Source organism: Pseudophryne corroboree, chromosome 9 (genome assembly GCF_028390025.1).
Source record: "Pseudophryne corroboree isolate aPseCor3 chromosome 9, aPseCor3.hap2, whole genome shotgun sequence".
Taxonomy (NCBI): domain Eukaryota; kingdom Metazoa; phylum Chordata; class Amphibia; order Anura; family Myobatrachidae; genus Pseudophryne; species Pseudophryne corroboree.
Genome location: NC_086452.1, coordinates 35,679,241 through 35,694,385, shown reverse-complemented (window position 1 = coordinate 35,694,385; position 15,145 = coordinate 35,679,241). Strand labels below are relative to the sequence as shown.

Sequence of the window (15,145 nt, the reverse complement as noted above, 5' to 3'; positions counted from 1 at the left end):
CACACGTGCCGTGTTCCCGGTGACTTCACTACTGCGCATGCACAATGCCCACCAACTCCGGAGAGATATACATATAAAATATGGGCTCATGGTGTGCGGTGTAAGCCCCCTGGACCTGAGGGCCTGTGTGCGCTACTCCCTGCACTGGAAACAAACCCTTCCTGCGTGGTTTAACGCTTTTAAGTCTTAAATTATAGACCCCTCGGGATTTAGAAGCAATTCTACATAACGGGATTTATTTAGTTGGGTCAGAGAAAAACAACACTGGGGGTTAATGAGAAATCAATCTGATAATCAAATTGCATCTATTCGCGCTGTTTGTGCAATGGATCGTATTGATCCGTGGGAGGACAAAGGGTCGTAACCCCAATTAATAGGATCCCATCCGAACACAGAGGAAGGAGAGGAACATAGAAAGTTGTTTAGGGAAGAAGAAAGAATCTAGTTCATTTTGTTTTAATCATAAACAAAATATCAGTAAATGAGTCCGGAAAATCTTTGTTCCAGCCACGGATATATCTGACGGTGGTCTGCGCCTGAGACCGTCTCACTTGTTGATAATAAGTGTTTCTGTTGTGCTTTAGTGTGCGTACAAGGTTTTCAGCCACTAAGGACAATTGCTTCAATGTGTCGGCCACATGGACACGGAACATCAGAGGCGAGCCAAAAGGAACAGCGTGTTTCCTCTGCAGGGGGATTAAGCAAGATTCAAAACAGAGCGCTGTCCGTTTCATGCACGGGCTGTAAACTATTCGTCTTTCGCATGCCAAGGTCCCCGCCGCAAATGTGCTTTTCCAAGAAAATTAGCCCAACGTTGAATCGCAGTGTACTGGGACCATGTGTGCAGCAGAGGGATACTGTGCTGGATCTGACGTGACAGATTTTAAGGATGAGCCCTTCTCAGCTCTTGAGAAACCACTCAGTCCGGCAATTACTGGGCAGCTCTGGAGGCTAATTTCCGTATTTCCCACGGTGCTAATATATTGTATAGCATATAGCATTTTGTCTTGTGAGTCCTGGGTAATAAATATTAGGACCCCGTTACCTGTTGGATCTCCAAATCACTGTTTCGGGATCCCGTCCGCAGGACCCCTAGCAATGTACATTTTCCAGACCACCTAACTGGTGCCCATAAATCCATTCATCCATTGCTGTCATATTTGAAAAGATGTGACGCATACAGTACAATTCTTAGTGCAGGGCCATCTTAACGTACAGGCACACTAGTCAGATACCCAGGGCCCCACGGTTGCGGGGGCCTTTTAGGAGGGGCCGGCTGGGTTGGGAAGGGAGATCTGCCCCCCAGGTTGGTGCCTCTAGCACTTCTTGGGAGGCAGGTAGAGAATGCTGTCCAACCACTTTGATTGTGAATTACCTCTGTGCCTCCCAACCTGCAGCCAGACGGCGAATGGCTGTCAGCGTGCTGATTGGTGGATGGCTGGAGCTATCCACCAATCAGAGAGCAGAATTTTTGACCTGCTTCTCAGCCTGAAGCCATACAGTGAATGGCTGTTAGCTTTCTGATTGGTGGATAGCTGGAGCGCTGGAGTGCTGACAGCCATTCACTGTATGGAAGCATGTGGACGGCACGGGACCGCAGAAAGGGTCATTTATTATTATTTTTTACCATTTATTCCCATGAATGGGTGAGTAGGGCCCCCAGGTCATTGCTTTGCCCAGGGGTACAATGCTGTTAAGACGGCCCTGCCTAAGTGACACATTTCTATAGATCCACAGGAGGTCTGGAAAACAAGAGCGGTTAGGGGCCTGAAGACGAAGTTTGAGAAATATTGCCAAAACTCTGAATAAGATTTGTATTTTTACTCACATATTCTAAAATAAATTATTTTTGAAAAAAATGATAACGGGTCATCTAGATGGCACTCACTGACCAGCGTATTATGTTTCACGTCAACTGCAACATTCACTGCATCTAAAAATGTTGACATTGTCGCATGTACAAACTAAGAGCAGTCCCGGTTGGCTAACATTGATAAATGCAGTGATGAGTCTAATGTTAAACAGTGACCGTTCAGAGTTAGCCTGACATTCCACCGCTGCTCGGATAAAATGCACCTTTTCCAGTGCTCTTCTCTACAGACACAGGAAGCTCTGCAGTCTAACAAAAAAATATAATTTAGAACATTAGGAGTTAAAGGTAAGTTTCCACCCTCTCTCCAGGTATTGCACCTCTGCCTGCATACTTCCAGGAGAAAAGCCACCATAAGACAGGTTCTGAATTTATTTCTATGGGACACTGCAAATCTGGCTGGGCCAGTCACAAAAGTGTAAAGTCGGGGCAACACTGATGCCGAAGACTTATATGGGACAAACTATTTGGGGGAGGTTAGTTTGCTGGAGGGGATCCTCGTGTGCAGACTGCCCCCCCCCCCCCCCAATCTAGGTGGTGATGCTGAGACTTGTAGTCTCACATCGTCTGGGACCTGCTTGACCTTCTTATTGATCATGTCTTATTTGTAGAGGTGATCCCGCTGACAAGTGAGGGGGAGATTCATAAAGCTGTCTCCCTCACTAATAGGGATGATCTGGGCTTCCTACTATAAGTTCCATTAAATTGAATTTATAGGTGAAATGTCACCCTAATCCCACATCATGTCTAATGGCTGTGTCTCTGTATGTACAGCACGTGCTGACTTCCCCTGTGCTTTATCTAGGAATGACAGCTACGAACACAGGATAGCGCCGGACTGCAGCTGCCGGGGATACAGACTGTGTGAGTGTCTCATCCCATCCGTCGCCTACACTGATTCCTACATCTTGTGGGTGGAAATTCCTGATCCTGTCCCAGCACTGCTGTCCCCTCCGCTGTCTATCAGCGCTACTGCAATCAGTAAGTGACTCTGCTCCACTAATGTATCCCTGACTCCGAATATGCTCCACTACTGTATCCCTGACTCCGAATATGCTCCACTACTGTATCCTTGACTCCGAATATGCTCCACTACTGTATCCCTGACTCCGAATATGCTCCACTACTGTATCCCCTACTCGAATATGCTCCACTAATGTATCCCCTACTCCGAATATGCTCCACTAATGTATCCCCTACTCCAAATATGCTCGACTAATGTATCCCCTACTCGAATATGCTCCACTAATGTATCCCCTACTCCAAATATGCTCTACTACTGTATCCCCTACTCCGAATATGCTCCACTACTGTATCCCTGACTCCGAATATGCTCCACTACTGTATCCCTGACTCCGAATATGCTCCACTACTGTATCCCCTACTCGAATATGCTCCACTACTGTATCCCCTACTCGAATATGCTCCACTACTGTATCCCCTACTCGAATATGCTCTACTACTGTATCCCCTACTCGAATATGCTCCACTACTGTATCCCCTACTCAAATATGCTCCACTACTGTATCCCCTACTCGAATATGCTCCACTACTGTATCCCCTACTCGAATATGCTCCACTAATGTATCCCCCTACTCCGAATATGCTCCACTAATGTATCCCTGACTCCGAATATGCTCCACTATTGTATCAGCTACTCCGAATATGCTCCACTACTGTATCCCCTACTCTGAAAATGCTCCACTACTGTATCCCCTACTCCAAGTATTTGACTTGGGGGGTAATTCCAAGTTGATCGCAGCAGGATTTGTGTTAGCAGTTGGGCAAAACCATGTGCACTGCAGGGGCGGCAGATATAACATGTGCAGAAAGAGTTAGATTTGGGTGGGTTATTTTATTTCTGTGCAGGGTAAATACTGGCTGCTTTATTTTTACACTGCAAATTAGATTGCAGATTGAACACACCACACCCAAATCTAACTCTCTCTGCACATGTTAAATCTGCCTCCCCTGCAGTGCACATGGGCCCTCATTCCGAGTCGTTCGCTCGGTAATTTTCTTCGCATCGCAGTGAAATTCCGCTTAGTACGCATGCGCAATATTCGCACTGCGACTGCGCCAAGTAATTTTACAATGAAGATAGTATTTTTACTCACGGCTTTTTCTTCGCTCTGGCGAACGTAGTGTGATTGACAGGAAATGGGTGTTACTGGGCGGAAACACGGCGTTTTCGGGGCGTGTGGATAAAAACGCTACCGTTTCCGGAAAAAACGCAGGAGTGGCCGGAGAAACGGGGGAGTGTCTGGGCGAACGCTGGGTGTGTTTATGACGTCAAACCAGGAACGACAAGCACTGAACTGAACGCAGATGCCGAGTAAGTCTGAAGCTACTCTGAAACTGCTAAGTAGTTTGCAATCGCAATATTGCGAATACATCGGTCGCAATTTTAAGAAGCTAAGATACACTCCCAGTAGGCGTAGGCTTAGCGTGAGCAACTCTGCTAAATTCGCCTTGCGAGCGATCAACTCGGAATGAGGGCCATGGTTTTGCCCAACTGCTAACAGAAATCCTGCTGCGATCAACTTGGAATTACCCCCTCGGTTTCATAGGTTGTGTTGTACCCTCACTCCCCACCCCCCTTATCACTTTATTTCATCCTGTATTCTGTTTCACTGTTAAAAAAATCTCCCCCTCCACCCAAAAATGTGCAGCCTTCAATATGTATTAATTTTGAATACTGCAAAGTGTCCAATATTTACCCAGGCAAATGGTTCATGTCCACAGGAGGTATTAGTGTGGCTGTACCTGCTCTGAAGGTTTCATGGTTTGCAGAACCGTTACGCAGGCAGCATTCCTGCTACCGTGTGCACAGTATGAGCAGCAGACGTGTGCTGATATAGGAATCAGTGATCCTGCTGTAACACACAGCATCTATGTGGAGGCCTGGTCTGCTCACAGAATATAGATAACTACCAATATCTGCAGGGGATCTTATTATCTGATGCAAAATATTGACTTTGAAGCAAAACAGTGGGCACCGGCTTAGGGGGCTTCAAACATACCCAGGTGCGTTCAGTGTGATGTGTAAAGCAACATATAGACATGTTCACAGGAAAGCAGTGAACCTCATTGTGAATGCTGCTACAATAGCCGGTGTTAATAATCTCAGGGGGCTCATACTGATGTATCTCATAGAATTGGGGGATGGGAAATCTGCACCCCTCCACTAATTGGGGCGAATAATTAGGTTTCCATGAGTTTTGCTGCCGTATAGAGATACGGAAGAGTCCATAAGCCTCTGGCGGGAGAAATGGTAAAGGAATTTCTTTTGGGCGCTGGTGAACCGGGAATGGGGCATTTCAAACTCCTCATTTCTGGTACACCTGCGCCAAAGAGAAATTCCTCTACCGGAGATGACTCACAGGTGCTCTATATATATAAACATGGAGGTTTGATTTCTCATAGATGAACAGATTGCTTCTTTCATGAGATCATCCTTCCAATGATACAGGTTGGAGGTTACATCAAAACATAATAGAATACCCAATGCGTTTCGTCAGATAGACTTCATCAGGGGTGTATCTGCATCAAAAATATGTGTTCCTAAGGCAATATTTCTAGACACTATTTTCCATCAAACAGGCCTCACGCATCCAGTGAAATGAGCAGTGCATCCAAGTATCAATGATACTTGGATGCACTGCTCATTTCACTAGATGGTTGAATGAATCAGAGTTTTTCTTGTGAACCTTTCTCACGATTGTGACGTCCTAAGTATCATATGCCTTTTTTAGACACAATCAGGCAACAATTCTCGCCTTTTCAACTGCGTGAGGCCTGTTTGATGGAAAATAGTGTCTAGAAATATTGCCTTAGGAACACATATTTTTGAAGCAGATACACCCCTGATGAAGTCTATCTGATGAAACGCATTGGGTATTCTATTATGTTTTGATGTAACCTCCAACCTGTATCATTGGAAGGAGGATCTCATGAAAGAAGCAATCTGTTCATCTATGAAAAGTCAAACCTCCATGTTATGTGAGGAGGCTGTCATCAGTTAATGCATCTAAGGATATAAGGACATTATTGATATTTTAGCAATGTTTTAATTAAAAAAAACTGTATATTGGAACTCACTGTGTATTTTATGCTCTCTGTAAGATATATTGAAAGGGACACTAACAAAAGAGGTATCAGGAGTATACCTACCCTAGGGCGCCAATTTCACTATTGTGGTGTTTGTTGATTGTTTTGGTTCCGACTAGCACAGAACCCAGTGTAATAAGGCAGCCCACAAATCCTTATTCACATATTTTTCAATAAGCGCAATAAGGGAGATTGTGCTCTATATAATATATATATATAGATAGATATATAGATAGATATATAGATAGATAGATATAGATGTGTTTTGTGTGTGTACGTATGTATATATATATATATATATATATATATATTTATATATGTGTGTGTACATCATCAGACCCCTCCTCCTCACTTCAAAATGCCGCAATTCCCAGGTGTATGGGAGAAGGCGAATCATGGCATTATGCCACAAGGGGCCAGTTAGGTGGGGTTTTTAGGTACTCAGAAACCCCCCCTGCATGCGCCACTGCCATCATGCAGAAGCTGCCAAACAAGTAGCATTCTGAGTCAGATCACTGTGGTACAATCACTTATCAGCATTTCCCTTTCACCTTAAGGTTACTTTGGCATATCCCCGCTTTGGAGTGTTTTGGTTTCCTTGTAAAAAAATATATTCCTGTACGTTACTATTATTGAGAAAATATTTATCATTTACACAAGTGGCAGACTGGGAATAAGACCATACGCCATGCATAGCCCCACCACTTCTTGCCCCCTCGGTGCTGTTTAAATGACATTTTCTGTAATTGCGCGGCTGCCTTCAATATGTTGTGTTCACAATCAGCTCATCCAGGGACATTGATGAATATTCCCATTAGTGTTAATCACCCGGTGTCTTCAGATCGTCCAGCCTCTTGGTCAAACATTTCCCTGGCATCCTAATGGATTTCATCTAATGAGTTATCACTGGGAGGAATGTATCCGTAACATCTCTTCTCCCCCCCAAGACGGATCAATGACCCTCTCATCTGTTAGTACAGAGCATTGTAATTACACATGTGATGTAAGGTGCCCCCGAAGGGACTGCACAGATCACGATCACTGCGCTTCATTAACCACGTTGTTGTCGCCCACAGTACGACCCAACTCTCCCAGCGATCTGCGAATAGAGATAACGGAGGAAGGGAAATTAAAGGTTCTCTGGTCCAGACCTGCGTCCCTAACCCACAGGCTTCAGTATCAAGTCAAATATTATTCCAACACAACTGAGGATAACTCGCAGGTAAAAAAAAAAAGAAGTATTTCACGCTCCAATGTTGTTCAATTAAGATATTATTGCAGAATGTAATTGAGAATGTTACGGAAGGCAATGACTAATCAGTGAGCTCGTTATTACAGCTCCGGCCTCTGATGATAAAGAGAGTTGAGAAAGGTTATTGCATGTGTTGTATCAAGTTGTAATGATCAAGAAACTCATTAAAATGTAAATGTGAGTGCATTATAAACTAATACTAGTGAACTATAAATATCACATAATATACAACAGGGTGAGAGGACGTAGAGAGGTTCGTTTATCAATAATTACATTTGCAGTGCGATATTAGCACCCAAAACCGCATTGCACTATGTGATGATAATACCACTCGGATGTATCAAAGAGCGAAGTCAGGGACAGGGGCTTATCCCTGCAATGTGCTCTAACCAGACTCCTGCGCATAGGTGGTCCAATGACCACGCATGCATTACGGCCATTGCTGGAGAGGGTTCAGTAGGAACCTCCTCCTGGTAAATTTTCTAAAGTGTTTCCCATACGCTACAGCGGCATAACACCGTCAGATGACTGGTAAACCTGACAGATCGCATCCCCCGTAGAAACTTATGGGAGTTGTGGCGGCCAGTGGCGCTGTAAGCTCTCCCCTCCTTAGTAAATATCAAAATTATAGTTTATGTGCAGCCGCAAAGGAGAAGGGGTGGGCGCTGGTGTCAGATATGGTGGGTGGCAGGGGCGATCGCTCCCCTCTGCTCAATGGGGGTCATTCCGAGTTGATCGCATGTAGCAACTTTTTGCTGCTCGTGCGACCAACTAGACGCCGCCTATGGGGGAGTGTATTTCTGCATAGCAGGGCTGCGAACGTTTGTGCAGCCCTGCTATGCTAAAAAAGTTTTGTGCAGAAGTAGACCAGCCCTGCAGTTACTTACCCTGTGCGATGGATCCAGCGATGAAGGTCCCGGATTTGACGTCAGACATCCGGCCTCCAAACGCCTGGACACGCCTGCGTTCGAATCTCCACGCCCAGAAAACGGTGAGTAGACGCCCCGGAACGCCTTCCCGCTGTCAATCTTCTAGCGATCGCGCTAGCGATCACTTTCTTCTTTATTCTGGTCGCTGCCCGGCGACAGCCATCGCAAGGCAACGACGCGCGTGCAAAATGCGCCTGCCGGGCATGCGCAGTTTCGACCCGTTCGCACCGCAGCGATGAACCACTGCGTGCAAATGGGTCGGAATGACCCCCAATAACGGGGAAGGGAGGGGGGGGGGGCAGTGGGGATAGTAGGCAGTAGGAACCAGGCCCCTCCAACACAAGGCCAAACCCTGGTAAGGATTACCCTTCCCCCTCGGTGCCACTGGTGACTGCTGCTTTCGGAAATGGAGGGATCGCAGCAGATATTTCCTTGATACATTTGGTTGATACTTAATATATGTGGGCATCCCCCAAAAATTATTGTTTTTCCAGGAATATGCCACTAATATTTGATGATAAATAGTCCCCATAAACTTTGAAAGCTTGCGAGCAGGGCCCTCCTACCTCTATGACTGTTATTACCCAGCTTTGTCTTATCATTGTGTCCAGTTGTAAAGCGCTATATAAGAAACTGTTACTAAATAAATAAACTGTTATGCAGTACTAGAGACAGTGACAGATGGTGACGGCATACAGTATGTTCTAGAATTCCGCTGTATTATAATACGGCTGCATTCCTGGTTTTATCTTTTTTATACTGTATGTTTGAATCTTTATATCATGTAACTTCTCCTCTAAGTCGTACACGTTCAGCCCTCAAATCTCGTTGCATGTGTCCGGGATGTAACTCGCAGGGATGGCGTTTCTGGCAACCGATGTTCATGCTGTATCCCGTTAGTACATAGCCGGGGGAAAATATGTTAAAAACAAGTATTACATGTCACAATCCGGACTGATAGCAAAATGCAACATTTTTGTGATTTCTATTACGTAGGCCCCCTAGCTATTGTTGTTGCTAGAGGCTAACAGGACATTTCTCTACAGTTTTACCTGATTGTGGAGGAACCGTACGTCACCCTCAATGTCACCGCGTCATGTTCCCCACTGGTGTTTGAGGTACGTTGCAGAAGGTTTCCCACTCCGGGTGTTTGGAGTGACTGGAGTATTCCCACAGTCCTTAAAACGCAAGGTTTGTTGAAAAAAACATTTACTTACATACTTTGTATGTGACTTTTTTTTTTTTTTTTACTTTAGATATTATTAATTAATGAGTTATATATCTGCAGTCAGGGGGAGTGCTCTATAGAATCTTACGTCTATGATTTTGGTGCCTTTGCCTACCTGTCTCCCAGTCCGCAGCCCGACAGTGAATGGCTGTCAGCATTCTGATTGGTTGATGGCTGGAGCTATCCACCAATAAGAGTGCTGGCAGCCAATCAGTCTCAGTATTATTTGCACTGTGAATAGGTCACAGCTATTTCCTTGCGGCCCACATACTGTTATAAAGGGAGGCCATATAGGAGAAACTGGAAATTGTCAGGGGCCAAAAATTGCTAAATAATTCTGCAATAAATAAAATATACAAACTTTGACTGCCCACATGTTGACCTGGCAATGCATGCTGGGACTTGCAGTTAAATGGCATGCTGGGACTTGTAGTTCAACAACAGTATGTACTGTATGAATGATGATATACCTTCAAGATCCTTTGAATTCTTTGCCAGATTTGCATCTGGTCTATTTATCTACTCTGATCCGCACAATTATTCTGCGTCCTCCCTGCAGATGGTTTTTATTTTCCGCAGAAAGTTCTGGCCGGGAGCGGCTCCAACATCTCCGTATACTGTATATACTGCAACAACAACCGGAAGGTTCCTTCCAAGGATATAATATGGGGTCTCAATTTGATAAACGAAGTCCCCTCACAGCAGTACACAGCAATCAGCGATTACATTGGCAAAGTCACATTTACGAATCTCATCGCAACAACGCCAAAGGGGAAATTCCAGTATGACGCGCTCTACTGCTGTGTTCCGAGCATCGGCTGCCAACCCCGATATGCTGAAATTTACGCCATGGGTAAGATTCTTTATTACTATTTCTGAGCTTCCGGTGTCTGTGGTGTGTGATGTAACCAGATACAGTATTTCAGCTTTTCATATATTCACTATGGCTGACAACCAGAGGCGGCACCAGAGGTAGGGGAGCCACACCAGCTGCCAATGAGTCAGTTTGAACTGCGCTGCAGCCCCACCTCTGGTGCCGCCACTGCGGCCAATGGTTCCTTGTAGGTAAAGTCATTTGCACGGCCCATAGGACACGCAAAGCACCTCGCCTTTCAATTGGTGTGCGTAAAGTTCCACTCCTTAAACTCCGCGCAAGTAATGATGAAAACATTTGCAGTGAAGTATTTTCCGGTTAGCTACTACTGGCACAATTTTTAGTATTTAATCTCCTAGTATTTAATTAATATAATAAGAATACATTCTAGATCATGCACATCCAAATCTGTGGTCTAATACAGGCCTTATGCAAAGCAGCCACAATTTAGGAGCCTGATTCAAAATCGGACCAGTCTTGGCCATCGTTGCGCCTTTTGCCGCTGTTGCAACTGCTGCCTTATGCTAATGCCCCTACAAAGCCCTTCCCTGGTGTACAAGCGTGCATCTGAATGTGCAAGGGTCACTCTCACAGAGGTGGTCATTCTGAGTTGTTCGCTCGCTAGCTGCTTTTAGCAGCATTGTAAACGCTAGGCCGCAGCCCTCTGGGAGTGTATCTTAGCTTAGCAGAATAGCGAACGAAAGATTAGCAGAATTGCTACTAAATAATTCCCTGCAGTTTCTGAGTAGCTCCGGACCTACTCCTAGATTGCGATCACCTCAGTCCGTTTAGTTCCTGGTTTGACGTCACAAACACGCCCTGCGTTCGGCCAGCCACTCCCCCGTTTCTCCAGCCACTCCTGCGTTTTTCCCCGGCACTCCTGCATTTTTTAGCACACTCCCGGAAAACGCTCAGTTACCTCCCAGAAACACCCCTTTCCTGTCAATCACTCACCGATCAGCAGTGCGACTGAAAAGCGCCGCACAAACACCAGCAAATCTACTAAGTTTTGTGTAAAATAACTTAGCGCATGCACACTGCGTACCGTGCGCATGCGCATTTTCCACCTAATCGCTGCGTTGCAAAAAATTGCAATGAGCGAACAACTCGGAATGACCACCAGAGCCTTTACACCAGCCATGTCCAAACTGCGGCCCTCCAGCTGTTGTGAAACTACATATTCCAGCATGCCCTGATACAGTTTTGCTGTCAGAGAATGCTAAAGCTGTGTCAGGGCATGCTGGGATGTGTACAGGGCCGGACTGGCCATCTGGCACTTCTGGCAAATGCCAGAAGGGCCGATGGCCACGTGGGCCGGTCCAGCGCTGACTGAGACACGCTGCCGCTCAGTCCGGCGGAAGCATGTCTCAGCTGTCAGGAGAAGAGAGCGCCCGCCAGCGCGGCTGTGTCTGGCGTGGCGGCGTATAGCGGACTTCAAACCAGCCGCCGATTCGTGAGCCAATCAGAGCTCGCGGACCGGCAGCCAATCAGAAGCCGCCGGTCCGCGAGCTCTGATTGGCTCACGAACCAGCGGCTGGTTTGAATGAAGTCCGCTATACGCCGCCGCGCCAGACACAGCCGCGCTGGCGGGCGCTACCTCTCCTGCCTCACCCGTCCCTCGCAGCCGGAGCACGGAGGAGGAGCAGCAGCAGCAGTGCAGCAGCGGTAAGCAGCTGCAGCACTGGCTGCTGTGGGGGCAATTGTATACCTGGCACTGTGGGGGCAATTGGCTGGCACTGTGGGGCATTTGTATACCTGGCACTGTGGGGGCAATTGTTTACCTGGCACTGTGGGGGCATTTGTATACCTGTCAGGTATACAATTGCCCCCACAGTGTCAGATCCACAATTGCCCCCACAGTGTCAGGTATTACCTGACACTGTGGGGGCAATTGTGGATCTGACACTGTGGGGGCAATTGTGGATCTGACACTGTGGGGGCAATTGTGGATCTGGCACTGTGGGGGCATTTGTATACCTGGCACTGTGGGGGCATTTGTGGATCTGGCACTGTGGGGGCATTTGTGGATCTGGCACTGTGGGGGCATTTGTGGATCTGGCATTGTGGGGGCATTTGTATACCTGGCACTGTGGGGGCATTTGTGGATCTGGCACTGTGGGGGAATTTGTGGATCTGGCACTGTGGGGGCATTTGTATACCTGGCACTGTGGGGCATTTGTATACCTGGCACTGTGGGGGCATTTGTATACCTGGCACTGTGGGGGCAATTGTGGATCTGGCACTGCACTATTGGGGGCATATAATGTAAATTTCGGCTCATACCGGGTGCTATAATGTGAATTTTGGCTCATACTGTGTGGTATAATGTGAAAGAGGCACCAGTACTAGATAGTATAAGGGGTCCTACTATTGTGGTGCATAATGCGTATAAGGGGTGTATGGTGTGGTAAACTACACTGAAGGCCACGCCCCCTTTTGAGTGGCCACGCCCCCTTTTCCGGAGCGAGCTCGCCTTCAGCGCGCGCTTAATTACAAACTTCACATTTCCATACCCCCACTTAAAAATTTCCACTTCAACCACTGGTTCTGTGTATTTTAATAGAGAATGATGTACACTTGTATGTTGTTAGAATATTAATTATATTTGTAAGTGCATAGACTAATAAGTGGGAGGAGTCAGGAATAGTAAGGGGAGGAGTCACAGAGGTGGGCCTGTGTGCTTCAAAAATGCCAGGGCCTATTTTTAGTCCCAGTCCGGCCCTTGATGTGTAGTTTCTCAACAGCTGGAGGGCCGCAGGTTGGACATGCCTGCTTTAGATGCTGCATTAATGTCTGGGGCGTCTTTAAACACGCACCATCAGTCGTGCACCAACACTATGGTGGCTGCAGATTCTCTGTCTGACTATGGCCTCCATTGTGAGCCATTGAGAGTCTCTGTAATACAATGTGGGCCTTAATCAGATGTTCATTGACTTGCTGCACATAGCGCAAAGTACCTTTGCCGGACCTGTACTGTGCATCTGCAGTACGGGTTTGTGACGTAGGACGCAGTACACCATCAAATCATCAGTGATTGACAGTCTGATGCCATTTGGGGGTGGGTAGGGGCGGCGATGGCCTCGTTTCCCAAAACGGAGGTGTGCCGCTGCCATTGTGGGGAATGGGGTGAGGCCAAGATCTCCATCTGAGGACAGAGATCTCCTGGCCTCTTTGATGTATCTGCGGCAGCCAGATTGCGCAATCCCATGGGTCACGTAGCTAGCCATTGGTGTCGCAGATGATCTAAATCGCAGCTCAGTTAAGTAATAGAGCAGGAGGTGTGATGCCCCAGGCTTCATTACCATATAAGTGCATTGCAGGTGCTTCTATGTAAGCAGCAGCGATAGCAACTCCAACCCCATCTGAATCAGGCCCCGTGCGTCTGTTTAGCTCCCCTCTGTTACCTCCCAGTCACTGCCCAGGAGCTTCCCTATACATTACCTATGCAGTTCTTTATGTATGTTTCAGAATCTATACAGCGACTCTCTGTATGAACACCATTCGGGACGCATGTGCTGAAGAAAAAAAATTGGCCTATTCTGTGAATGTCGGCATAATGAGCGACTCTGAATCAGACCCTGGGTTGGTTGCATCTTATGTCCAAGTGTCAGGGGGCCCTATGTATTCTGTTTGCCCATCAATAAGGATGCTGATGTGATCAGTCGCTCAATCCTGTTTTCATCCTGCTCAGTCAGATTCCACAGGGATTTTTAGGATTGTTTTGGAGTAATACACCCTGATTTCGATATGAAACATACCTACTGGATTGTAGAGGCAGATACAGCCCTTTGAGTAACTAAATTTCCTTTCCTCACTAATTGTTCTACTGTCATCTTGTTATCACTTCTATTCTCCACTATTGAAAAAAAAAAAACATAATTCTGCAACCAGCGCATTTCACTCGTCATATCAGCACGTTTCACTCGTCACACCAGCGCGTTTCACTCGTCACACCAGCGCATTTCATTTGTGTCACCAGCGCGTTTCACTAGCACTTAAGCAGCACAGAAATCAACTCTTATTATATGGATGCCTTCAAATCTTGACTATGCTCAGATGTTCCTCTACATGCCACATGTCCATAATTACCTAAACAAAATGTAATAATAATAATAATAATAATAATAATAAAGGATACTGTTAGTGTGTTCTATATTAATGAACCAAAATATTGTTTTTGTTTTCCTGATACATTTTTCCCTAATTACTCGACAGATGTTAATATCAGCATCACGTGTGAAACAGAGGGAAATGTTTCGATGATGATCTGCAGATGGAGCGCTCAACAGGTCGCACTGCTTAAAGAGAGCAACATAACTCTGCGATACTACCAGTGAGGTTTTATTTTTATATATCTACTAGCTGGAGATGCTAGGGGGGTCTTACCCTCACAGTATTTGTTCTCAGCTTGTAAGTCATATGTGTACCAAGTTTGTTGTAAATTGGTCCAGGCATTCCGGAGTTACGCTGTCTCTTGATATACTCTGTGCTGCTGTCTTCCCCCCAACCCCCCGACCCCCCCCCCCCCCTTCCCCCCAACCCCGAGGTGCTAGGGATTTGAATTTGTTCCCAGATTGTAAATCATGCGTGTACCAAGTTTGGTGTAAATTGCTCCAGGCCTTCCACAGATTTGCTGTCTGCTGACATACTCTGTGCTGCTGTCCCGCCTCTAGGGGTGCTAGGGGTGTCTGTTTCCAGAATGTAAGTCATATGTGTGTACCAAGTTTGTTGTAAATTGCTACAGGCATTCCAGAGTTATGCTGTCTGCTGACATACTCTGTCCTGCCGCCCCACCCCTAGGGGTATCATCCCCCCAGTGTTTGTTGCGAGATTGTAAGGCATATGTGTTCCAATGTTTGAGTACATTGCTCCAGCAATTCCG

At 46.4% G+C, this 15,145-nt stretch overlaps 1 protein-coding gene across 3 annotated transcripts in view; it reads left to right on the top strand.

The window, feature by feature from the left end:
• Positions 1 to 15,145, top strand: part of LEPR (leptin receptor) — a 116,019-nt gene that overhangs the window by 29,375 nt on the left and 71,499 nt on the right. For all 3 annotated transcript variants that reach the window (XM_063939166.1, XM_063939165.1, XM_063939167.1), the window contains exons 5-9: positions 2,676 to 2,851; positions 7,057 to 7,202; positions 9,208 to 9,352; positions 9,949 to 10,242; positions 14,479 to 14,596. In XM_063939166.1, coding sequence (XP_063795236.1) covers positions 2,676 to 2,851; positions 7,057 to 7,202; positions 9,208 to 9,352; positions 9,949 to 10,242; positions 14,479 to 14,596 — 879 coding nt within the window. The remainder of the gene's footprint in view (positions 1 to 2,675; positions 2,852 to 7,056; positions 7,203 to 9,207; positions 9,353 to 9,948; positions 10,243 to 14,478; positions 14,597 to 15,145) is intronic.